This window comes from Solea senegalensis, linkage group LG19, assembly GCF_019176455.1.
Source record: "Solea senegalensis isolate Sse05_10M linkage group LG19, IFAPA_SoseM_1, whole genome shotgun sequence".
Lineage (NCBI taxonomy): Eukaryota > Metazoa > Chordata > Actinopteri > Pleuronectiformes > Soleidae > Solea > Solea senegalensis.
Genome location: NC_058038.1, coordinates 7,391,914 through 7,419,887, shown reverse-complemented (window position 1 = coordinate 7,419,887; position 27,974 = coordinate 7,391,914). Strand labels below are relative to the sequence as shown.

General features: G+C 41.8%; 1 protein-coding gene across 1 annotated transcript; it reads right to left on the bottom strand.

The window, feature by feature from the left end:
• Nucleotides 1-126: 126 nt before the first annotated feature.
• On the bottom strand, nucleotides 127-3,683 carry ccdc43 (coiled-coil domain containing 43). The gene is made up of 5 exons (XM_044050047.1): nucleotides 3,491-3,683; nucleotides 2,476-2,563; nucleotides 1,847-1,982; nucleotides 906-961; nucleotides 127-730 (listed from the first exon to the last, which is right to left on the bottom strand). Exons 1-5 carry the CDS (start codon nucleotides 3,662-3,664, stop codon nucleotides 543-545), a joined length of 642 nt encoding a protein of 213 aa, XP_043905982.1. The 5' UTR covers nucleotides 3,665-3,683; the 3' UTR covers nucleotides 127-542.
• Nucleotides 3,684-27,974: the final 24,291 nt, after the last annotated feature.

The window sequence follows — 27,974 nt, the reverse complement described above, 5'->3', positions numbered from 1 at the left end:
TGGTATCAAATATTCTTCTGTCTATTACAAAGTCATTTGTCGATACACATATACTGTTCATGTTAGGGTTTGTCAACTGCTTGTTCTGTAGCTTTAAACATTTAGAAATAAAAGGAAGTGAAAGAGTTGGAAAATGTTTTTTTTTTTTTATTATTACTTGAAAAATCTTGAACGTCATTATAAACATTCAGATCATGGAACATGAAGTACGTGAGGCCTAATTTAGTAACTGGTCTTGTTGTTTTTCACAGGAAACAAAAAAACAAAAAAAAGGTTAGTTCTTGGATCATTTCAGGGTAACGGTTCAAATCTTAGACCCGGCATGTTTTACACTTCCCCTCAGCTACATAAGAATGATTACCACATCCTTCTGCATGTATATCCAGGAAAGAAAAGGATTATGGACATGCACAACATCCTGAACATTGTTCTTCACACAGTAAGAAAGTATTTAACGGTCTCATGACGTCATGTTCATATTCTGAAGGTGCCAGTGAGGTCGAGCGTAAATGAGGCAAATGACATGCTTTTTTTCCACCTCATTATCTTTTGCGTTCTCCTTTCTGTGTGCGCTTCTTCTCCTTCTCCTTTCTATCTTGTTTGGCCAGTTTGTCCTTCTCCCGCTGCATCTTGTCCGTTTCTTTTTTCTTCTGAGCGTCCTCGCGAGCCTGGTCCCGCTTTTGCTTTTGTCTGTGCAGCACTTCCTCCACGTTGGTGTTCTTAAACAGGGCTGATGCTTACAGTAAAGGAAGGATGGATGGAAGCAAAAGTGCTATGCTAATGTATTTTTTTACCACCTATTGAGGTGAAACTGATTAGTGTAGTCAGCATTGTACACAAGTACTAAACAAGAGAGCCATGATTTTTACACAGCCCCTGAATATGAACAGTTTTGGAAAGGATACATTTTTCGTTTGATGGAGGGTTATATCCACTTGCTGGCTCCTCTTCTTCAGCTTCAGTGCTTTTGTCAAGGAAACAGCTCAGTGTTTATGAACCAAATCAAATGAAATCATTCAATCTTTCCCCTTATTATTCCCTGAAATGTTATGGCTACACAGTAACATCAATACTTTAAATGCACAATTCTATTCTACTACTTATTACTTACTTAGGTACATATTATGGCAATGTATTCCTGTGTGCATAGGGCTGTATATACTATATAGATACTATATCCATATTATGACATAGCTATATCAAGGCAAGATATTGTGTTAGATTTTGTCATATCATGATAAGGAATCTTTGCTTTGCTTTTTTAATTTTTTTGCTTAATTATCTGTGTTATAGCAATTTCATTGTTTCTAACTTTTACTTTACCATTAAAAACCAAATTAATAAACCAGGTATTATCTGAAATGAAAGGTAACAACTGTATTTTAAGCATGTAACAGATCATAAACCCTAGATATTTTATTTTAGTGTATTGTCACTCTCTATTTGCACCTAAACACCTGAAAAGAAAACTTTTCACGACCCCAGAGTGTGCAGATATATCTTGTGTGATATAACCTAAAAATACTGAAATATTATGTATAAGCCATATCACACAGCCTCACCTTTATTGATTTGATTCATATCGTGATATATATCGATATTGAATGATATAAAAAAAGTATATTGTGATTTTTTTTCGCATAGGCACAAACAGAACATATAGCATGTTCTGTGTCTAGTTATCTCTCAGATCATCTGGTTGACATCATGATAAAAAGGTTATTTTGGAGTTTTGAACAATAACTATTAAAATGCCCTCCTCACGCCACCTGTAAGTGAAAACTCTAAGTGAACAATTCTAGCAACTGTCCTGTCTCTCATTTCAATATTTGCAATTCAAGGATATTCCTCGTCATCAGTGACGTTAGCGTATTGAGCAAGGAGGGCTTCTTTCCTTTTCAGAGAATCCTCAGACACCTCCTTCTGTTTCACCACGATCTGGGCCTGTTTTTCGATCAGGCTGGCGATGGCCTGGACATCCGCTATGGAAGAAAAGGCAAGTTCCAATTAGTACCAACGTTTACCTGAACAAATACCTGCTTTTAGCAGCCAGTATGAATGTGACCTTTCTGCACTCTCAGTATTTAAAATCCATCTTATTGCACACTCTCCTCCAGACTCAAAGCAAATAACTTATTATTCGTGTTCGACTGGCACTTAAGACAGAATCAGTAGCAAACTGTCTTTGCTCTGTTTGGTAAAGATTTAAATGAGCCGAAGTGTCTGCTGGTATCATTTTGGACTTCTTCCTTATTCACATAATTGATTCTGTATTGACAGTAAAAGTTTTGGTGTTGTGTTGTGATTTTTAGCTGGACATTTATTTTCACCCATGATGCTGACAACCATGACAACTTTTTCTTCAATAGAAGCTGCACTTTTATCCTTCGAGACAAGGTCTTTTGAACATGAAACACCTTACAGTGCAATTCAGTGAGTTAGTGAATGTGGACGAGTCAAAGCGACGGGACATACCATCATCTCCTCTGGCTGCCACTCCAGAGCAACACTCCGTCCACTGCTGGATGATCTGTTTGCACACATCTATCACCGTGTCCTCATCCTGCACACAAATAGTTAACGCAAAATTATACAAATAGTCAAGATCCATTTTAAATTGACCTCAGTTCAGCATCACACTTGTCACGCGTCTCTACCTGTTCTCCAAACTGACATTAGTGTGACAGTGGTCCATGTGCAGAGTGGGAATCAAAGTGGTTAAATTCCTCTCATTACAAGTTAGTGACCACCAAAATGTATTTTAAACTGATATTTTACAACAAAGCAGTAGTATGGCGTTTCCTCATATAAACGCAATACCCACATGCCTACTTTACAGAGGCAACTTATGAACATGTCATGACACCACCGGTTGTGGATTTTAAAAGCAGGATTAGTGGACTACCACTTGAAAGTGGCGTTGTACATTCCTAAGTGTGTACCAATGCAAGGCAAGACCACAATTAGTTTAAAAAAGAATAAACATATCTAAATGGGGTTTGGTGTTGACAACACATGGAAGCTCTTTGGAGATATTGTGGCTCTAAAAGTCCCTCTCCCCTGTCTCAGCATGAGGATGTCATGAGTAGTCATGCAGTCTCCCCTCAAGATTTGTCATATGCAGAATACATTTCTCAGGAATTAGCAGCTCAAAGGAGGACTTAATGTCCTGAACATGGGTCACTGCAGATCATGTATTACCATGTATGTGGGTCAAACTGACACAAAGATCAAATGAAGGATAGATATATACATACATATCTATATATAGCTTGTAAATAAGCTAAGGATATTTAGTTTCAGGGGGAAAACATATATACTACCATGTTTTCCCCTCGTAACAGTTTAGAAACGCGAATACATATAAGGGTTAACAATACTCCTTAAGTGTGTCTTAATTTGGACATCGTGGTCCCTACATGACAGGTGTCACGAGACGGACAGCAACAAACGAGCCCGCAGACTCGATAGCACAGTGAGACACGCTCACCAGAAATGCGGCTAAAATCCCTTGAAGCGCGTCCTCTATCTCTTCGACACTGTCCTCTTCTTGTAGGACGCCTAAAATGTAGGCGCCGTACACCTCACGGTCCACTTCTAACGAGTCCAGACGGTCATTTAACCACCTTTCAAACTCCCCGGCGTCTCGCCCGGGCGCAGCCATCTTGGCCCTTTGGGGTCCTTCGGTGACGCACGCATTGTCCTATGCCACTGCCTGATTCAAAAAGGCACGTTTATTTATTTATTTTTTTATTTTATTTTTTTAATATGACATATACAAGAATGTTATTGGCATACATAAAGATCGGACATGTTCTTTGACCGAAGGTTTTCGGGAATTAATTTCCTGATGAGATTTAAAAGTACTTTTTGCGTTCCCTAGCTTTGCGACATTGATGGCAAAAGCAGTGCTGCCAGATTGGGCAGTTGTGCTTCTTTTGAACACGTTGTGCTGGAAAAATAATATTTGTTCAGGTTTCACTACGTTTTGCTTTTCTTTTTTTTTTTTTAGAAAACATTCCACAGAAACTATTTACAAAAAAGTTGCCATTGTATGACCAAAACGTAAAAACCTACACATTTTCGATAAACTGCTGTGTCCTAGTTAATCGAGTTTCACCATGAAATTACTGTCATATTTTTGTAACAATAACAGTGCGTTAAAGGCCTTTTCCTCTCAATCCTGGTAAATACAAAAAACTAATTGCAGTCAACCACTCTTAACCATACCCCTAAGTTATATAAACCCAACCCTAAAGAACTTTGACCTCCGTTTCTCCCGCCAAACAATCAGAATCAGCACAGACATTCTGCACCTGTGAGTTAAAATGCTTTTTCATGTTTATATTTATTTATTTGTTTGATTTACAGTACTTGAATGTTCACATTGCTTTATCCTTGATAGATTCCTGTGTTTAAAGACTGGAGCAATGCCATAGGGATCGCATGGATTTGGATGCATCACAGATGTAAGTTGAAACCTTTTGATTCAATGTGATTACAAATTATTTAATTACAAATTATGTGCGTCATAGGTTTAGGTTGTATAAGGTCACATTTATTTTTAGCATGTGACTACTTTGCCTAATTAGTCATATGATTGAACCATGATTAGGAAGGCAATCTGTCTTAGCAATTTGGTTGTCTGATTGCACTCGTCTGTTTGTGTTATCCTTTTTGTCTTTGGTTATTTAGTGCCGTTTTTGTGTGCTTATGACGTGTTTCTCGAGAGGTTGTGATTTGGGCTTGGGTTTTTATCGAGGTGGGTTTTTCGCTGTGTTTGGGCTGGAAACGGTCAGTCAGATCTGGCAACCCTGGGCAAAAGCCATGATCACTTTTTGCAATTGTTGGTTTAAGGGTTATGCATTGAGCCATGAGGAATAAGCAGCTCTGTAAGAAAACAGGTGGCCAGATCACACCGAGAATCTTAAAATCAAGTGATGATGTCTATTCCATTTCATCAAATCACCACACAAATGCTATTATAATTGCTCCTCCCCGATGTCCACCTGTTTTACTTGGAACCTATTTTGCCACCTACTGACTAAATCTGAGAAGCTGATGATTATCACCTATAAGCTAAATTACAGCTTGTAGTCTATGAGCCTGTCAGAAGTCTGGCTGAATGAGCATGTCTTTGTCCTACTGCCAGCCTGATTTGTTAAATTAATTTCAACAGCCAGATTTTTAATCAGTGTTAAATGCCAAGTGTTGGCAGGCATGTAAGTGCCCTGGGATACTGCCATGAATCCACCAAATCCTTGATTGAAAATTAATGTTTGACTGTCCCACAGTTTACAAAAGTACTTGCAGTCACACGGAGGCTCAGGGCACGAGGCATGCCAGTACTAGATTAATTGAAATGCTGATTCCAAAAATAATCAGCTATTCTTCTGTAATTTATTGGGCTGCTGGCAAACATATAGCAATTGGCAGAATATTGTCGTCATCACCACATACCGATAAACTGAGAAACTGTGTTTCCACTAAGTGGGAGACTTCTTTTTTTGATAAAGTTTGATTGTAAACCTTTGAGCAGGTGGATTCAGTGTCTCTAAAGGTTGAGAATCACTGCGTCATAAGTTTAGGTTGTATAAGGTCACATTTATTTTTAGCATGTTCCAATAACCTTTTCATTACCCAAGTCTTTGCTTGAGCAATGATATATCCCGTATATTTCAAGAATAGAACAAACAAGTGTGATGTTCTACTTTTGCCCACTAGGTGGAACTAGAGGATGGAAATTTGTTTGGTCCCCCTATAGTTAAACAGCTGAGTCTTGGATTTAGTTGCATGAGTGGCACTGATTTGGAGATGACTTACAAATTGCTACCACACTCACTTTGTTAAAGCACAGTTGTAAGCAGAGCCATGGAGTAGGAAAGTGTCCTGCCAGCTGTTTGTTTGTCCTCTTTCATTTGACACTGGGACAAGACAACACCTTGCAGCTGTTTGAATACAAGAAATAATGTTTCCATGTGAATGACTTGATGCTGCTTATAGAATGCGGTGTGTGTGTGTGTGTGTGTGTGTGTGTGTGTGCAAAAAGGCGGGGTTATTAGTTACTCCACACAGACACACACTCACCTTCCAACTGCTCCTACAAAATGGCTTCACACATCACTGGCCTTGCAGTAATGAAGTGTGAAGCCTGTGACGCCACAGGGAGCCTACCATGTGGAACTGTACTCTCAATGTTAGTGCACCAACCTGAAAATAAACCCCACCTACAGCTCAGATATATTTGTTCACGCTCACTTTTAACTTTGTGAAGGCACAGCTCGCCCTCAAACTCTCAAAAATGTTATTACATACAATATATATATATCTACACGTGTGTATGTATATATATATATATATATATATATATGTATGTATGGAATGGAGCTCCCATGTTTGCAGCCTAATTTGTCTGTTTGTGCTCAGTGTTATTCTAGATTCTAATTAGTGCTCTCTTAAGAGAGTGTGTAAGTGAAAAGGAAGCTGTCAGTACAATTGGCTGGCTTAGTCATAACTTCGGCTCAGGGGCGCAGGGTCGATGCATAATGATGTTGCTTCTCTTAATATTGTGTAGCTTTAGGACGCCTGTCCTATTTATATTGAGGGACTGTGGATTGATGCGAAATGACGAGGGCCGCGAGGTGCATGAGTGGGTGGGCATCCACATGGTCTGCTCCACAGGCAACCCTCTTACTTCTGTTCACACACACGCACACACACACGCACGCATGCACACACAGATACACACTTGTCTTCATGTCCCAGTGCCACCAGCCTTAGAAAAGCCCTACAGTCTCACTGTGCAATGTCCTCTCTCTGTCAACATATCCTCCATCGCAGCATTAATGTGACAGAATATAACCAGAGCCCAGAACAACCAGGCAGTGCAGAGCCATGAAAAAAGCAGCGGTGTGTAACAGCGGTGTTTCCTCATCTTCTCCAGCTGTTTGCCTCCTCATCACACAGTAGCTCGACTTACAGCAACGCTGGAAATTTAAACTGCCTCTAATTCTGTTGAATAAACTTGTCAGAGCAGCCTCTCAGTTAATTTGCGTCCAAGATTATTGTAAGACACATGGAATTAGCCACAGTTGCAGCAATGTACTAATTAATTTAATAGAATTAATGGTACGTTTAAAGTAAAGATTAATTTCCATTATTGTAGAGTGTACAGTGGTTGACTGCAGTGAGAAATGATGAGTGAGTATAGTTATCAACAGCTACAAATCACTTACATTACAATAATAATAACTTAAATGATTTAGTTACATTTGTTGTTGCTAGGCATAAATAGTAATAATCATACATTTTATTTATGAAGTGCTTTGAAATATTCTCTCTGACACATAACATGATTTATACATCAAAGGCAGTTTGGCAAAGACAAAGATTTTTATTAGCAGGATGATTTCATTTCCGCCCCTACAACACACAAATGCTGGTTTTGGATTCTTTGTGTGGACACTTGTAGACATAATGCATTACCCTAACCTTAACCATTCACTCCAATCCAACTTTATTTATAAAGCACATTTAAACCAACAGAGTATGCATAATATAGACATAAAAACATACTATAAAACAAACATGAAAGCACCATCAAAATTAGTCAAACAACATGAATACAAGTTCAACTCACGTTGTGGGAAAAGCTAATGAGAACAAATTCTAACCCTAACCCTAGTGTTGTAGTCAAGACCACCTACACCGAGACCAAGTCGAGACCAAGACCACAGTTTATCGAGACCAAGACAAGACCAAGACTTTGAGGGGTCGAGACCGAGACAACACCAAGACTGTCAGGGGTCGAGACCGAGACAAGACCCAAGACTGAGGCAGTAAAAGTTGGTCCCAGCCGTCTCCGTTAGCGTCGCTTTGCAGAATTTACACGTTGCGCTGTGTTTTCTTTTGGAGGTATTTATGCACAAAATGTCTTTGTGGTTCAGGTAACCAAATTTTATGGGGTGACAGCCGTTAACAGTGACAAAAATTTCAAATGATACATGAGTCAAGTTACTGGTTGTACCCGAAGCAATACGATTTATGCAAAAACACAGTAATGATATTAAGTTAATCCAAAAATGCACAGGCAGTGTATTGATATCCCCACAGTTGTGGTCTTGACCGGTCTTGAGATAAAATCCAGAGTCCGCTTTGTCCGAGACCGAGACAAGACCGAGTAAAAATACAGTCGATTCCGAGACGAAGAAAAAAAAAAAAGTTTGAGCTCAGATAAATAGTGTTGAAGTCAAAGTTTGATTTCGGCTGGGTCCTTGTTGAGCGCACCTCCAGCAGACAATGGTCAGTCATTAAATGAAAGATGTTTTGTTTGACTCGTTTAATGATCTTTATGTGGCTGCTTGGAGTTCTCCTTCAGTGGCCACACAGCAGCGGTGCACGATGGTTCATCGGTTTGTTCAAGCCCAGAAACTGTAAGTCTCTATGCAGGGGGAAAAATTAGCGTGAGCTGATGGCCAAAGGGAATAATCTGGTTATGTGTAATGAGGGCTGTTATTATGCGTCGATCAGGTTGAGTGTGCTGGTGGTGGACTTCCCACATCTCCCTCTCAGGAGGCACGCCGCCTTTACTCGGCTCCTCTATAGCTTTTTAGTCTGAATCGCAGGCAATTAAAACCTCTCCATGTGAGTGTGGAGAAAAGGTAATGAATATGGAACACTAACTCAGAGAAGTCCAGAGAGACCGCTTGTCGAGTTCTGAAGGTTCCATTCTCCAAATCATTGAGAAGTACAAAGACCATTTGACAGTGTTTTTTTCCTCCCTGTCCCTTGCTTGGTTTGCATATGACTCCTCAAATGGGGGCCCAGAGGTTTTAAAAATGCGACGTCCATACTTTCCAGGTTGGTGAACCTCCATGACCTATGACAGCGTGGAGAAACTTTTTGTCGCGGGTTTGGCGCCCTGCCTGGATGACCGTGCCAGCTCTTGCAGCTTCTGTGCGGAACAGACGAGTGATGAGACTGGGGGCTGAGTGGATGCGTCTAGACAGCCAAGTGGAGGAGGGCAAATATTTAGTAATGCCACTTGGGGAGGGGATTCAGGCCTCCTCTTAGCTACAGAATCAGGCCATGTCTCTATTCTGCTCCCAGAGCTGCTTCACACTCTGTATTCAGGGTCACGGATCTCATTTCTTGGATAATATTTCAAGCTGGCCACAGATGGGGAATTAAATTGAAGACCTGGCTTGGTATTGAGCATAAAGGATGGCTTTCCGGGGTTTGTAAGAGCGATGGTATGAAAAGGGAAACATATACTGTAAATGTAGCTGTACTTTTGAGGGTTCCTGAATAATTGCACGGAATGCTGACGGATGTGTATGTGCTCATCTAAAGTGTAACGAGCCCCGCAGCCATCGCTTCTTTTCGACTCTGACACTTGATCTTAAAAAAAATGATTGTGTGGCTCAGTGTGGTGTTTGCCGTAGATCTCGGTCCGTTCTGTGCCACATTTAGAGAAATCTGCAATCAGCTGAATTGCTGTCAGGCGACTTCCTAACAAGGCGACTCAAACCAGGGTAAACATTGACTCGAGTGAGTCAGCACTGACAACAATCGGAACCCGTGTGATAGTGTTCTGGCAGCATGGCGACACTGAGGGGAGAGTAAAAAGTTGGAGAGAGAGAGAGACAGCGGTCCGATGAGGCTTGTGCTTAGACTCAGACTGGCGCTGGTGTCACATCTGCTGATGGGCGAAATCAACCCTGCTCTACTGGTAGCCGTCACTCACCCACACACATCAGACAGCGCACTGCAGTCTCACACCACCTGTGTCCTCGCAGAAGACTTCATGATGATCTGTCTCTCTGGACACTCCTCAGAGCATGCACGCACACGCACACGGAAAGAAATCTGTCGGGCCATTTGTGGCCCGTGACAGTTTAAATAATCATTTTTGTCATTTTTATCAATGTGTGTTTCTTAGATTTTAGACGTGTCAATTTGCCTCAGTAAAGACATTTGTCATTACATTGGTATTTTCACTGTAGAACACAAATTCAGTTGTTTTGGGTATTGTAAATTCTACAGTGAAGAACTAGTAGTAGGTAGTAGGTCTGGAAAAATCAAATCAAAAATCAAAAATTTGTATTTGATTCAAGATTTTATTAACATCTAGCTGCATTGTCTTGCTTGTGTATCAGGACATGGACACAGGTGTAGGTGGACGTGCAGTGGACAAACTATAACTATAGTCAGACCCACTATATGCTTTTACAAATGTGGTCATAAACCAAAATGGTGCTGCCCCAAAAGGCTTCGGAACAGCAGTTCATCAACCATTGGGTGACATCGCGATGCCTTAATACTCAATTTAAATAGTTTGAAACTATTTCAACCCTTCAACCTTTGATGCACTGAAACAATTGACTTTCAAACCACAGTTACACGCTGAGGTCACAGAAAATGAACCTGCAGCCACAGAAAAGTTGCAGTCACAGTGAAACTCCTGCATAATTTGTCTTCCTCTCTCTCTCGCTCTCTCTCTCCCCTTTAGAGCAGCACCGCTGCACACTTAGTGAATTTTCAGCAGGCGCACAGGCCTAATCTCATCAGCACAGGATAGGATACATATCTGTGGACCCCACCCCTCTGAGATAATGAAAGCATTTGTGTCACTTTAATGTAAAGCCTTGCAGGTCGCACCCATCTGTCTACAGCTGTGCGGTTACAGTGCGTCTCACCAGCATGTACAAGAGCAAATTACAGCTTATTAGTACTGATACCAGCAGTGACACCATTTATCAAGGAAAACATCTTACGCTCTCCCTAATTGTCCCCCTCTGGGCTCACTGTTATGTGGACCAGTATCGACGGCCAGGCAGTCATTAGGGCATCACATTTGAGCTGATGAGCGTGGAATTCAGGGGACATGTCTGTGCTGATGTGCTTAATATGATGCGAGTAGAATGACACTTCGTCTGGAGCCGCTGAGGTGCTTATTTTGAATCTAGGTGAGCATAGAGCATCCAGACAGCCGCCTATTGCTTTTTGTGCTTCTATTTGTGAACTCCTGATAGAGCACTGCAGCTAACACAGGGCTGGAGGTGGAAGGAAGGCGCGCTGTGATATGAATAGATGGCAGGGAACAGGGCACGGGGAGGTGGAAAGGGCAGTGGATTTTAATGCGTCAAAGAACAAGAGAAAGTAGCTGATATTCAAGTATATCTGCCAGCCTTCGCTGACCTGCGAGTGAGTGACAAAGGGTGCAGGTCACCCAGTCTGTCTGAGCCTCTCTGTGTCTGCTCAACAATGGGCTCTTGTCTGATCCAGATATGCTACCTGTCTGTCACGTCTGCCGCCTGATATTTTGTCACTTTGGTCATTTTCTGCACATGAATGTCTGTGTGCGTTTCTGTGGTTAGATTGTGATCTGCGTCGGGGTGGAATTGTCCCCGCTGCTGCCCTTTTGTTCACAGCGATACCTCCCTCCTGCCACCTTTCACTTCACACTGCCAACATCCCCAGGGAGTGACGGATAGAAATCTCGAGCAGAAGCCAGGCTCTCAGCAGCTCAGCACCTGCTCCCAAATGCTATGATCTTTTAAAGAGGCTTTACCTGTAAAACTCTCAGACGCCTCCCAGCCCACATCTCCTGTTGTCAGGTTTCCATTGCTATCAACTCGCACACTGAAGCAATTTTGCCTCAAGTGTCCACAGGCTTGTATCTTTCACCCGTGCACTGTGAGCTTACATACAGTAGATCCCATCATTTTTCACACTATGTGCATGATCCCTCCCCCATTTGTTCCAGTGATCAAGTCTAGCTTTTCTTTCATTCCAATTAAAAAGCTTTGATGTCTATCTGTGGAATGGGTGAAGGATGGGAAGCATCTCTTTTCTGCTGCCTCTTGGCTACCAGAGGCCAGACGTGTGCTGGCAGAAGATAATCAGCAGATCTCACACAAACAAGATAACACACAAAAAAGAGGAAGTGAGAGAGAGAGGGGGGAAAAGAGAGAGAAGGATTTATTCCCATCCTCCTGCCTGTCAGGCAACTCGCTGAACAGACAGGGGAATTTTTTTGGCAGCAGTACTAATGTGGTGACGGTTGTTGTTTCCTAAACTGATTTCCTTAATCCTCCGCTTGTTCCACGCTTTGTAAACACGGGGGCTTGATTTTGTAATCTGGGAGGTCCCACTGATGTACATACAAACACACACACACACACACACACACAAACAACTTATCTCTCTTACCCCGTCCTCGTCAGCCTCTGCCCTAATTAGTCAGAATTAAGACGAATGCCTAGGCCTCCCACGATCAATTGGTATTGAGCGGACCTTCGCTCGCCCCTGCCTGAAGACCTCTCTTGGCCGGCAGATCATTTATATCAATCGCTTTTGTTTTTCTTTCCTTCCCTCCTTCTCACTCTTCTGTCCACCTCGTGCAAGGTTCGGTCTATTGTTAGCATGAGCCCTGGCACGATAAGTGTTTCAGTTGTATCATTGTCCCAGGGACAAAGACTTCAAAGAGACACTTGGGGACACACGTGAATGAATGTCTTACTCATATCTATTTGTGTCAGTTTCATGGTTGAATATTTGAGCATGTGTGCAGCTCTACTGTTGAGAAACTTAAAAGCAGCCTTCCCTCTTCTTGATCCTCGTCTCTTCTGGTTGCTCTTCTTCTCTCCCTCATGGCCTTCATTACTTGTTTTTCTGGTGAAGCTGAGGCTTAAAGCACTCCATACTTGCTTTGACTAAGTTAATAATCAATACAAAAGGATTATTTTTTTGTATGTTGATCCTTTTTTCCGACATGTGCTCATTTTCATTGTGCCATTCCTTGCATTTTCGTATGTGCTATTGATATTATCTGATTTATTACCCAGCACGGACACAATGGCAGCTAAAAGGGACTCCAAATAAAAAAAAAAGACTTGAAAGCAATGCTACATGTGACACACTTAAAGCTGTCTCACTCCCTTTTGTTGTGCTGTGTTGTGTTGCAGCAATGCAATTGGCCTCAGATGCTGCAGTTTTCTAAAATGCGGAAATATTAAAAAAAGGACGATGTAAAATAAAGCTTTCATCTCCTTGGTTTTGGTCACACCTGTTGTCTTTAAAGACTTTAATTTGCTGTGTTTCCAAACCATTGTTTTAGTTCAGAGCACCCAACCCCCACCCCATTATTTCTTCTTTTTCTACTCTACTGCCTGAAATCTACTTCTACAAATGTTACACACACACACTCATCCAACACCAGTGAAATTATTCTTAGGACGACTCCAACACAGCACCTTAGGGTAAATTCATTTATAGAACGAATTAAATAGGAACAGGAAAGGGTACCAAAGTACACTGTTATTAGTTCCTTTCTCCAAGGTTAATGGTACAGTATTTAACTGCCACTTACCACACACATGGATCCAGTTTGTCCTCTGTGCACGTCTCTATGGGTTATTCAGTTTGTTCTGTGGAGCACTGTATGCCAGTGATACATAAGAGTCTTAGCCGCTGACTGCTTTTACCCCCGAGGCGAGCTCTAACCTCTCAGTTCGACTGCCTCTTCATGTGGCATGCTTTTGTGTTCATGGCTGCTGCATTTGTGATGTTGTGGAGACCAGCGACTGGAGTCCTGTACGCATGCATTGCCAAGCTTGGATGATGCACCACACCACTTTAACCATCTACGAGCTGGCAGCCGGCCGCTTGGTTGGTTTAGAAGTCTGCACTTCACATAGCAGTGTGGAGCCTTTGGTGTGATCCACTTGGAGCTCATCAGTCCAGAGGAGTAAACCTTGGCTAACAGACGTAAGTTAGTGGCTAAGCAAATATAACCCTCAGGCTACACGTGTACCGTTGATGAGCCCTCTGTATCTGCTCAAGTGTCCATCTTTGTGTGTGTACATACATGTGGCCATTGAAATGTCTGAAGGAATATTTTCATTTGTCCGCATTTCCCCCGATTCATCCCTGAGGCCTTGGCTGTTTTGGCTCAACAACTCTTGTGTCTCTTTCCCGCATACTCTTGTTGTTCTCTCTGTTCCTTTGCCACCTGCTATTTAGAGACGAGGGCTGACAGACTTCAAGTGAGTCTTCTCATTTCCTTCAGAAACTGCTGGAGAGAGCCCTCGTCTGTACAAACACAAGCCCTGCTCTGTGTTTCTGCTTTGAACTCGAGGTCATACTGCTGGGGATATGAAACAAAGAGGGAAGAAACACAGAAAAGGGAAAGGGGGAGTTGCTCTATAGTATCTTTATGGATTAATGGGTGGAAAATTGGGACTATTAATCCTCCTCTCTCATTCTGCACTGTGGTGCACAGAATATGATGGAGACAAAGTGCAAAGTAAATAGTAACCAGTGTATCATTTTAGAATTTTGCCCATTCACCTACATTTTCTGCTTATTATCAGTTCTATAATGAGTCACAGAGGAGAAACACTCTCCCGTTCTCCCCGTGTGTGTGTTTGTGTGTGTATATGTTTGATTGGGTGGAGTGTTTGGCAACCTCTTCTGTATTTCTGCCTAATTTGCCATTGTGAATACGATTGAGTTAAATGGTCTAAGTTTGTTGTGCTCCCAAGCTCCCTGCTGCGCTAGCATTACAGAAGCACTATAAGCAATCAGAGCGAGATAGAGCAGGGATTTAAAGGCAGAGGGACCGCAGTATCATGTTTTAAGTGAGGAGCATGCCGAGTGATGCTGATGAAGAAGGATGTGGTGAAGGGAGACGAATGCTCGGGCCCAGAAGTGTTGTACCGGAGTGAGAGATGATTCCCACGAGGGCCTCTGCGGTGGAGAGTCAACTGGCAAGCTTGAACTCCTGCCAGGCTCACTGGCTGTTTGAGCTGATGCAGATGGCACAGACAGTAGCACTGATGTGGCTGGGTGTACACTTTAAGAGGGGAGTGAAACTAATATGCAATCATATCTATCCTTCATGTGTCCTCTAAATGTCATTTGACGAGAATGTGCTTCTGATCAGCTGCCCAAATCATCCACGTGTGCATCATGCGAGCACTTGAGCATGCATGGCGTTATCTGATCATATGGCCACAGGCATTAAAAAGAAAGTTTCCAAACTTTTGGTCACAGCTTTGATATTCTGCTCAGTCTGGAAAGTTGTTCCATAACTTCATATTTCATAATAATCATACCACACATAAAGTAATATGATCTGCTTTCAGAGTGATTGTTATATGAGATGATTCAGATCTAAGAACAGCCAAATGAATGCTGCTGCCCACAAACACAAACTTGATTACACCCACTACTGATTTAATGATATTCTATTTCTTTTTCAACTTTGCTGACCTTTTAACAGTAACTTTATATTTTCTCAAATGTAGTGGTGCTCCTTGTTTGCATCACACAGCGTCAGTCAGTCATCTTAATCCTGTTCTGGAGCTCTAAAATGCAGAGTTGCATGGGCAGTTTTGTTTTGGCCACTACATTTCAGCAATGACAGGTAACCCACACAATGTTATGTTAATGAGTAGAACGGTTGTTTTTATATGAATTTTCATGACGGTACAGTATTTTGTACATCAACACCAACATGAATAAATGGCACAAAACTGCATATAACTCAGTTACACATTAAGTGTGTCCTCACTATTCACATTACGTGTGATGCAAGTAAGAAAATAAACTCGATTCGGCTGATGCTTCCATGTTAAGCGACTTGTCGTTAGATTACTAGATAGCCATCGCTCGTAGAAAACCACAACAACCCCTTTTGTTGATGTGAATTTCATCGCTTTGCATAGGTCATCAGGATCATTGGTCTGATTAGTTCTAGGTCTATCCAACTGCGTATGGAGTCATTTTCATCTATGTCCAGTGGTCATGCCTCTTGAAAGTGGGAGGTGACGACACCCATTCCAGACAGTCTGGCATTAGTCAGGCTAAGGTTTTATTGCTTTTTGGTTAATATCCTGTTTTGGGTCAGCTCTGTAAGTTTGTTGTTTTTTTTACCTCCATTTCTTTATTTTACTTCATTACTTTTGAAGACTTGACTTTGAGAAATCCGACCTTAGTCTGAAGCCCCAATACTGTTTAGCAAATTTCCATTGCTGATGTGAAAGCTGCATTGACTGGATACAGGTTTGAAAAAAGAAAAAGAAAAAAGTCGCTAACGTGAGAATATGTCATGAATAAAATGCATATGGTGTGCAAAGGCCTCGAGAAAACATTAAAAGTTAATCAGCCTAGGACACCACAGGGCACAATTAAAATTAAAGCTATTAGATATGAATGTGTATGTAGCGTGTTTAATCACGGGGGTAATGGGTCGAGTCCTGTACAGAGCTTTGCGAGTGCTGGCTCATGCAAAAATGGACCCATGAAGGACTCTGGCACCGCCCATCAACTGGATATAGTTCCTTAGTATTGTGCCACGAGATCTCTGCGTCCTTAATCTTCCGCGTATGTCTGAGGATGGCAGAGCAGCTGTGTTTCTTTACATATTCTACTTCCACACTATGTGCTTCTCTTTACAATATAAGCTCATGCTATGTGGACTGCGTCAAGCTTTTGGTTCCAATTTTCCTACCTGAAACTGCTCCTCATGAATCAACTTGGCGTTTGAGAGTGCAGCATATCCAGACAGAACGGCATAAGACAGCCTGTTCCCTTTCGCATTCATGATGTATTCACAACCAGAGCATGTTGTTTTGAGATCCACATGGCAGATCCTTGTTAGCCTAGATCCTGAATAATCAGTTGTTGCCGGGCCTCACAGCGGCAGCCTGTGGGGCCACAGAGACTTGCCCAGGGAACCTTGTGAGCCCTGGCTGGGGGGGATGAGGGTGCTGTTTGACTGCTGCGGCTGCCTATCAGGAGATTTGTGTGGATGCTCAGGGCACAGAGTGGAGACAGTGTCAGGGCGATACCCTTGACGGTGATGTGATTGAGTAGACAGCCGCGACCCGCTCCTTTCTTTACCCGCCACCCATCTCTTTCCTCCCACTGCTCCTTACACAACAGCTCCCCAAGAGTGAGCGATCACTTAAAACAGCACTGGTTATTATACCTAAGCACGTCCTTGTAATTTATGCATGATTGCCTGGCAATCTGAGGCAATTCATCATCCTCTTTCCTATCTTTCTTTTTTTAATCTGTTGGTGTCTTGTTCCTCTGGACTTTAATCTATAGGGCCATTAAGAATGCCTGTGTTATAATGGCTCAGCTCAGGTGACAGCATGACATTGGTGCCATCATTGCCAGGCAGGTTTGGGATCCAGAATAATTGTAGACAGTGAAAGAGGCCTCATCTGGCTCTTTTAAGAAGCTGTTAGACCATCCACTACTTTGTCAGTGCAAGACCACCATTCCCGATTGGCACATAGGAGATATTTTTGTTTTACATCATGCTGTTGTAAAAGGTTTGACTTCTTAAAGTAGTGAATATGGAGTGAGTGTATTTCATAGCAATTATCAATTAAAATGACTAAAAATGAGCTATGTATCAGGATCCAGTGGTTGGATCCTTCTTCCAGGAGGCTCTCTGTCAGTTAGCTGTGAAAGATTAACCGTTAAAGAAACCAGTCAATTGTGATTTACCAAGTGTATAGTATATATACTATATGCACATTTATGGTGCTTTTCCATTCAGACATGTAGTTTTCCATGTACCTCCTCAAGAAGAGATTGACACTTGTTTTCAGGATCCTTTTAAATGATCTACAGTTCAGCATTGTTCAGTGTTGGATGTCGCACTCATGACTCTTCCAATGTCATATCACACTCTCTGACCAATCAGTGGCCAGCAGTTTGTTGACGTCACATTTTAGTTTCGGCTCAGCTCGCTTGGAACCTCACCAGAGCAGGCACTAAAAAACTACTACCAGCTATCAGGTACTATCCGTAATGGAAAAGCAAAATAAACCAACTAGAGTTGAGTCGTGCCATGTCATGCTAGTTTGTGTTCATGTGTCAAGTGTAGAGTGTCATGATTCTTGTTGAGGTAGAGTGGTAGGGTATATGGTAATTACACAACTGGTACTTCAAATGGAGATTTTTCAGGAGCACACTTCCCAGATTAACAAATCCAACAAACGTTAACAACAAAACCCTCATAAAGCTGACATTGGTGAACAAGTTGTCTAGGTACACTGAGCAAAACAAAACATGTTTGCAGTCTCTATAAACTGGTTCATGGTTGTACACTGATGTGTGCATAATAGTCAATGATAGCGATATAACAACAGTTGACAGTGACTATTGTTTTCTTTGAGCATGGTATGTTGAATATCCAGCAAAAACATGTCACTTCTGCTAGTGTATCACATTCTTGAAGGGATGTCCCTTTTAATAGTATTTGAATATTTGAACCAAGTACACCTGCAAGGGGTAGGGGCAAAAATGAGAAATGGGACTGGGCCATAGAAGCAGCTGTGGGTCAGTGGTGGAGATGTCATCTTCCATATAGCCTCCATGCCGGTGTGTCCCTAGGCAAAACACTTGACCTTAAATTGGTCCTAGTGGATGTGACGGCAGCGCGTGAATGGTTATGATGGTTAGACCATTTAACATAAGGTGCAATTTAAGTGCAGTAACTGAAAGTACACAATGACACAGTAAGAGCAGTTCACAACAGAAATGCATTTATAACACAACATGAGTCTATTACTTTAAAAAAAGCATACGGAAATAACTAAATTTTAACTTGATATTAAGTGGTGGGCCACATAAAATTGATTGGACGGCTGTGTGTGTGAGTTTGAGACTGACTACATTATCAAAACATTACTAAGTTCTTGATGGAGAAACCATTGTTGGCAAGTACAGAGGTCAGATGTTTCTTGTAGTTGATCACCAGGTTTGCACACATCTCAGGAGGAATTTTGGACCACTCCTCTTTGCAGATCCTCTCCAAATCCTTAAGGTTTTGAAGCTGTCGCTTGGCAACTTGATGCTTCAGCTCCCTCCACAGATTTCTATAGAATTTAGGTCCGGATACTGGCTAGGCCACTCCATGACCTTAATGTGCTTCATCTTGAGCCACCCCTTCGTTATGTCGTGGCTGTATGTTTTGCTGGAACACCCATCCACGACCAATTTTAAGTTTCCTGGCTGAGAGAAGGAGTTTGTCACCCAGGATTTCATGGTACAAGGCCCCATCTATCTTTGCCTCAATGCAGTGAAGTTGACCTGTCCCCTTAGCAGAGAAACACCCCCAAAGCACAATGCTCCCATCTCCATGCTTGACAGTGGGGATGATGTTCTTGGGATCATAGTCTGAATTCCTCTTCCTCCGAACACAGTGATTTGAAGTGATTCCAAAGAGCTAGATTTTGATCTCACTTGACCATATCACCTTCTCCCAATCATTTTCTGAATCATTCAAGAGTTCATTGGCAAAATTCAGACGGTGTGTGTTACCAATGGTTTTCTTGGTGACTGGTCCCAGCTGCATTGAGATCATTAACAAGCTCCTCCCGTGCAGTTCTGGGCTGATCCCTCACCTTTCTCATGATCATTGATGCCCCACGAGGTGAAATCTTGCGTGGAGCCCCAGACCGATGGAGACCGCAGTCATGTTATGTTTCTTCCATTTTCTATCTATCGCACCAACAGTTGTCTCCTTCTTATCCAGCTTCTTGCCAATGGGGGGACAATTCATGCTGGTGTGTCGGGCTGCATCGGGTACGGGCTTAAAGACCCGCGAGCTGGGTTGGGTTGCAATTTTCAGGCCCTTTGAGAATTCTAGTTCTGTTACACAGCTTCACAGGTATTATTTACTGTATGACAAGTCTACAGTAATGTAGGCCAGTTTACATGTTTACATTCTTTTGTGCATGTGTGCACTGACTGACCCCTCTGTTGTGGTGTTATCCATCTGTGACTTGAAGCCATGCTTAATGGATGCCGACCTTGCTCTATGTTCTCTATTGGTTCCATTCAGGATCTATCAGCCCGGTGATGTGTCTTGATTTATCCCCCTTGTCCATTTCCACTTCCTGCTTGCAGAGTCAAGCAGCAGAGTATACACAGCGTCCTGTTGCAGGCCATTGTATTTTGTCTGGGCTCAGTGGGTGCTAAATTACAGACTGAACTGAACAGCAGGAACAAGAGCGAGGCAACAGAAGGCAGCAGCTTGACACAGACAAACTGGAGAGGTGCCACATATTGTGACCCTGGCTTATCTTTCTTAAAATATTGACTTATCTAATTAGTCTGCTTTCTGGCCATGTCCACCAATGAGGTAATGTTTGTTTGGCCTTTTTTTTAACAACTTCCTGTCCACAGTTTTTGATGGAACAATCTGACATAAATGTTCAAGAAATCACTATCTCTTAATAATGGGTCAAAAACACCAAAATATATCTGTCAAAACTCATCAGATTTAAACTTAATTCAGTATGTCTATGCAGGATCACGCACTCCACCACCATCTAATTCAGATTATGGATTTAGCGGCTAGTAACATTTGACATGGTAAATCCCGTTTAAGTTAAGATTCACATATCTCTGTGATATCTTTACAGATCAGGATGAATTTAATCATGTTTATGTAAGATGGTAATAGCTATAAGGTACCGTTCTGTACAGATCTAGAAAGTCTTCTGGATCCTGTGGACCAAAATGTACAAATTTCAGGTGCTGGTTTGTAAAAAGCAGGTGATAAAGTGTTTAAGGCGAAGGTCTGTGCTGTCTTGAGTGCGTTTGTTCGCTCACCGCCATTTATTAAAGACTTTATATATGTAAGAGAAAGACTTATAATTCTGCCTTCTTTAAAGTAGCAACTTCTTAAGCACAAACCTAACAACTCAGTAAAGACCAGCTGAAACTGTCAAATCACTAAGGCCCCTGTGTAACTCTGGCACCCATCATTTGTCTACTGTGTGCCTCATTATATCTTTGTTGTACATAACCCAACTGGGACAAAGGACCGATATCTCAACTACACAGTCCTCCCCAAGGTTGACTCTAGGTATCAGCAGAGGAAGGCGCCAGACATCTTGATTTAACGTCTCTCCCCCTTTTCTCCAAATCCTTAGATATACCATATCTCTGGGATTCACAGGCAGAATGACAGAGTCATTGCCCGACTGTTAACAAACCTCTTGTTCATGTTTGTTGTCGTCTCAGTTCTCCTCAGATCTGAGCTGTCTTCATCAAAGCCTTTCAACTTAAAACATCACTGACTCCAGAAACTCCATCCTTGGTCATTTCACCTGATCAAATCAAATCTCCGCAACAATTTAAATAATGAATCTAGTCTCCAGGTTTGGACCTAAAACCTGTTTTCTCTTGAAAAGCCACCATCACTTGACTCCACCTTGCACAGTAGGTTCCTCCACATCCATATTATGCTTCTCATTTTTGCCAAGCTAAGACTTTTGTGTGAAGGTTATAGAGAGATTTTACATGGACATATACATTTCTTCTCATCTCATTGTCAAACCATTACTTCAGTAATAACTATCAGTGTGTTACTACCGTTCCATGTGAGTGAAATTACTCAGTATCACTTCCTCCTCTTCTGTTTTATTCATCCCTTGTTCTGCCGCTCACCTCGGGGTCTTTTCGTCAAGCGTAAATTTGTTTTGAAGCTAAATTTTTCCCAGTGGGATCGAGATTTCTTGTGCACTGACACAGATGGTTGAGGTTATGTTAAAACCCCCAGATGGTATTCAGACATATGAGTCACATTTCAGTTAATGTGTTACAGTGCAGAGCCGCAGCTTCCATATATGAGGGTGTGAATGTAAGGAAAGCCTGACAAAGTCGAGCAAAACTGTTTTATCCCTAAAACTTTTCATCCCTTGACTCCTTTCAGTGTATTTTATCTTAACATGGAAACATCTAAAGAGGGTTTATCTCACGGGTTTGAGAAAAATCAGTGGCAATGGAGCAATCTACCTAAAAACACCCTGTTGATTTGCTCTGATTTAATTGTTTTCATGTGTGTTTGTGTGTGTGTGTGTGCACACAAGCTGGTGTGTGTCCTCATTTGCCTCTGTTTGTCTGAGCCTGAGTGTGAAGCCATGTGGGTGCATTTTTTGGATTGCACCACCAAACATTTCATTGACACTCACAGCAGCAGTCAGTGCATTGATTTCCCATTGGTCGATGCTTGTTGAGTTTACAGAAGGAGGGTGCAATGGAAAATGTCTGCTTTCGTCCTTTTTCCCCCCCAAGAAGCAAGAAAGTTACTTTGTGAATCATGACAAAGGCGACTTCTACCCATATAGTGCAAGGACATTTAGACTAAAACAATAAAATCAACAACAATAATAATCATTGCAGGATCACAGGTCCTGATCTAAGTTTTCTTTTGGTTTGCCAAGCTCAATGTTGTAGATTAGAATAGAATAGAATGATATTGTCATTGAGAAAACAGATTGGCAGCTTTGTGGTATCAGCAGTAGATATAACACAAGCATAAAAACAAAACATAATCTGTGAAAAAAAAACAAAAAATACACAACACATCGGGGCGTCATACATGATACATAATAATAAAATAGCTTAACCCTTCTTTTACCAATCCTGTTGTCACTGACAGGCATGTGTGCATGTGTCATTATGTAACTCCTATGTAACTCACCACTTGTGATATCTAGAACTATGGACTGGCGATATGTCGAGGGCAGTCCATAGTTTTTGAGGGTCAAACTCAAATAACCTGGGGGCCAATGAGCATCTAGTCTGGTCAAGCGGGGGCCGACATAGAGGTAAAAAAGTGGAAAAAACAACTATTTATTGCTGGTGGGCAATATAAGATATTCATTATGATATTAGACAGAATTGCAAAGTAAAAGTGCTTGATTTGATATAAAATGATTCACAATAAAAACATATTTATGATGCACAAAAACAGAGAATTAAATTGAATATTTAGCAAATAATTGTGGATAATTGTGATTAAAACAGCTTAAATATATGTAATTTCATGTTGTGTGTAATACGTTTAATAAAGCTATGATTACAACCGAATGTCTTATCACTATTATAAAAAATACATTTAGTCTTATATTCTGTCTCTATTCCATCACCTCGCACAGTGGTGGGCGGGCCGCATGTAATCGATTGGAGGGCCACATGTTGCCCCTGGGCCACCAGTTTGACACATGTGGTCTAGGGTGTGACCCTGCCTTTCGCCCTATGTCTGCTGTGATTGGCACAGCACCCCACACAACCCTCATGTGGAGGATAAAGCGGTAGAAGACGGATAGATGATACAGGAAAGCAGAGAAAGAGCTCTGCGCCAATTTACTTCATCGTCATTACAGTAGCCCTCAGGACTTCACAGACCGTCACAGACAAGCTTCACCAGTGTGTCACACGTTTGTAACGTCAGCTTTTCAGTAGCGTAATTCCTAAACGGTTGAATAACTGCCAGATATTGAAAGTGAAGGGCAGAAGCACTCACTCATTGAACATTTTTCGACAATTCTACAGCCATGAAATCAATATAAATCCAGGCAGCCTGATTATCTTGATGGTCATAAGAGGCTTAAGCTATAGCCTACAAATGGCCTACACCAGGGGTGTCAAACTCATTTTTGTTCAGGGGCCACATACAGCACAATTTGATCTCAAGGGGGGCGAACCAGTAAAAATAGTAAAATAATAGCATAATAACCTATGAACAATAAGAACCCCTTTGTTTTTTCTCCTTTGTTTTACATTTACTGAAGGATAATTTTACAAAACATGAAATTTCTTGAGATATAGTGCAATTTCAACAATATCATGCCTAAATTTACTATTTACACAGCACACTGGATCTATAAAGGAACAAACATTTAGTCACGGGTATCTGGAGCATTTGACATTACGTTTAGATTAGTGTGAAATTTAAACAAATTCATCCTGTGGGCCGATTGGACCCTCTGGCGGGCCGGTTCTGGCCCCCGGGCCGTATGTTTGACACCCCTGGCTTACACTGTTCAACTGTTGCGTTACTCGTACGACTATTTTTGGGATCGGGCTGATTTCACGAGCAGCTCCCGATCGGCAATCGCATGGTCCATTTTGGTCACCCCTGGTGAGGGTATCGCATCCGAGCATCGGACCGTATAGTGTGCGCACATGAATCGTGAGCTTTGGCTTTTCATTGCATGCGATTTAGTCGTCCAGTTTGAGCTGGAGGTCTACAAAGAGATTGATAAAGATCGCACAGTGTGTATGCCTGTTGATTATTTATTTATAACACAAAATGACAAACTGTGTTGGCCCAAAGGAACTGTCAAACCACAAGCTGTCAACCTCTAATCACAACCGTTTATTTGCCTTAATTTAAAAATTTTCTTATCATTTATGATACCATCATTGCAGCATGGAACTGAATAAGTGAACAACAAAACAGATTTTCTTTCTTTCCCATGACATACAGACTCTACAAACTAACAGTTTGTATTAGTGTCTAATGTCCTCCTGTGAGTTGTTTGGACTGTTTGGAGAAAACTGGAAACTCAGGCCACCAGTGTGAGCTACAAGCAGAGAGCAGCTGTTGCAAAAATGCATTCGACAACCACCAAGGCTGAGAGTTGAAGCTCAGAAATGTGTCAGTCAAGGCGAATGCACCGACAAACATACCTCTGATTTATTTATGATCCTATATCATATATCTATACTTTTTATAGAATAATAACTTAAGAAAAACACCAGATGGAGTCAATAATGCAATTTCAGACTGGTCTTAGGGGTGTTCACGATGGTTTCAGTACAGCACAGAGTTTATTCAGGGCAAGCATGAAGCAGAACAACTGCACCTCCAGGTATTGTTTTACACGTCCCCACGCGTGTATAAGAAAACTACTAGAAGACTCTGATGTAATCCAGTCAAAAGTTTTATGTGGCCAGTCATACGCCGTGAAATGCATCATATCAGAGGACAGTAGTGTTGCTCGGTCCTGTTGGGATTTGGCTCCAGTGCTGGTGCTCTTGCCCCCAGAGCCTGGCTGCTCCCCAGAGGCCATCACTGTGGACTCCATCATCTTGAAGCTGGTGGGCATCCATGCCTGTTAGATTGTCCCATGACGATCCAGTGTGACAGTGTTTCCCTTTCATCCATGTCTCTCTGTTGTCTTCTTGTCCAGGGTCTTACATCACACCCTCTCTATCCTCCAGAGCTCTCAGTCATGACTTGGGGGGTTAGAAAAAAGAGGATAATAAAGGAGGAGTTGGGTGTTGCTGAGGAATGATTAGAATTTTGTTGCATCTACTTTTATTTATTTTTTTATCTGTGAGGTCGCATGAGCAGTTTGAGTTGTAGGCGTGAGCGCTTGTGACAAACTGACAAATTCGGAGGATCTGTGCCACAGCTCGTCTGATCACAGATTTCCCTGTCTGTCTAACAATCTCTTGATGCCTGCTTTCCTCTGCAGACAGATTCAGCAGAGAGACAGCTGTTTTTTGTGGCTTAGATAGAAGACACATGGTACAGAGGTGGGGGAAAGAGACGAGATGTAATCACAGAGATGGAAGGATGGTGTCAATCATGGCGTCCAGTGGCCTGGTAGAGGTAATGCAGCCAGAATTGAAGGATCTTCTGTGTCAGAGCAGGAGCCACCCTGTTTCTCCTTAGTCCCTCAGAAGAATCAATCTTCGCGCTTTAAATGCTCTCACTCTTCTCATGTCGTTCATCATACCACTTTATCCTCCTACCGATCCTCTCTGACCCCGTCTCATCTTAATCACTGACAGAAGTTGGACTAGAAAATGGCAGAGGGTTAAGCATGACTCAGGCGTTTGCTTCACTTTTGCAGTTTGATATTTACAACTTCTTTTGCACAGTTTAAAAGGCTTCAATTAGAGATTCCACATTTAGATGAGCCTTTCAGCTCTGTATCAGAAATATTCTGCATTTATCACATGATCATTCACATACACTGGGCACTTGTTTGCTTAGTTTCAGGAAGCAATGCTTTTTTTTTATTAGACCAACGATGAGGTCAAACTGAAACTTAAATTTCAGCCATTTTCAGACATGAACTCTAGATAATGTTCAGACAATTGGGTGCGTACAACTACCACACATTATGTATTATTATCTGGAGAATTATCTAGCGATTATATGGGTGAGATACTTTCAGACCAGCAGAAGAATCAACATATGTGAGGAGCAACGCTGTGATTAGAGTGGCAGATGGAAATTATTGCACCTCTGGTATGGTATGTGTTCATTAACCCTGAATGATAAATAAATCAAAATGTATTTGAAACCTCAGAAGAGAATGGTTGTGGCTAAGGTCGACCCTCTGAAAAACATGAATATTTGAAGAGTGCTGTTGGAGAGAAAATAATCAAAAATAAAAAAATCATTCACAACGGATAAATACCAATAATGTTTAAACTTAACCCAATTCACAAAATGTTTTCCACGGCTGTCTGAGTAGTTGTGGTGAAGTGATGCATTTCACATTACCATCAGAAACGGTTATTGTTATTGTTTGTTTCAACTCTCACTGTCAGTGGGAGCCGGTCCAAAGAAGGCTAAATGCAATGTTGCGTTAAAATGAGAGCGATAAGTAGAGACACTTGTTGTTGACGTGATCTCGAGGAGAAGCTTTGTCCAAATACCTCAGCAATGATGACACACCAACAAAGATGTGACAAATTAAAAATCTGGCTGATTTTGAGATGTCAGACTTATCTAACAAAAATGTCTGGCGCATTCATCCGATGTGCAATAGTGCTGCGAGTTTGGCAGGAAAGTAGAGAGGGAATTTTCAGACAGGTTTTTACTAAACTCTGAGGAGCTTCTTCTGACAGTCCCGACTTCAAGAAAAATGAGGTAGAGATGTCATGAACATGTCTCTACTGCTTTGTCAAAAAAAGCTTCACAAGGCTGGAGCTATGCACGTCTTCATTCTTTAATTCATTATTGTTCATGGCTTTATGCTCCACCTGAGGATCTTTTTGCTTTCAGGCTTGCGACCTGGTCTTGCCGTGAGTGCTTGCCACTAGTCCACCCTGTGGCCCCCTTCAAAATTAGAAAATGCATATTTTGTCATCAAAAAGTATAGTGGTTCTTCTTGTGTACAGTCTTGCCCTTCATTTTTGTAAATCCCAGTAAAAACGTCCCAAGTTCGATCTCCACCATTGCTGTCAGACGTTTTTTTTATGATAATTTGGGCCTCGGAGAATTTATTGAAGCATAATTTTTCAGCTACCGCAGCACAAATTTCCTCCCGAAAATTAAGCCTTTTTCTGGCTTTTTATGAGTACACTTTGATTTGTTGACTCGATAGATGCCTTTCACCCAATGTCAACTGGGATTGGTTCCAGCTTCCCCCGTACAGCCCTCAACGGGATCAGCGGTATAGCTTATGGATGGATGGATGACTTAATAGACGGGCCTCTTGGTGCCAGCCAGCCTTATTTTCGCTTGCTCTGACTGTGCGTTGTAATGAATCACCAACCGTGCACTTATGAGATTATTAATACCTTGATAATAGACAGTTAATTCTCATACTGGAGACAGGATATCATGATTTCCTCTGTATTTCCAGTGACTCATTTCTTCGGCTGCAAGATATTGACTGCCCTGATCGTATTTCATCAGTGTTTCAATCTGTTTTCTCCTCTCTACACCTGGGACTTTCAGTATTCCCAACACAGATTGATACTCATTATTCTAATCATATATCAGTTATTTGAAATTCTTCTAACAGCCGTACACAAATTTAACTTCAGTCAACTGATTAGTCCACCCCCCTTCTCATTTTCCTCGCTTCACTCATCTCCCTCTCACGCTGCTGTCCTTTACGTTTTTCACACATCAAAAGAACTTTATGGTTTGACAGGAGGGGCCCTAGAAAGTTGCTGCCTGCCTCCCTCCCTCCAGACCCTTAAAAGTCTCCTCTCCCTCATTGAACTGTTATCTGCCCCATTTCTGGGCTTTTCCATGGCAACTAGGAGCCAGGAAGCATGTGAGTGAAAAGAGTGAGGTCTCCAGTGGAAGCAGCATCTTGTCTCAGACAAGCTGTCTGCGAGAAAGACAAAGAGAAGAGAGAGGGGGAAAAAAAACAAAGTTTGTGCGAAAGTTGGTCTTG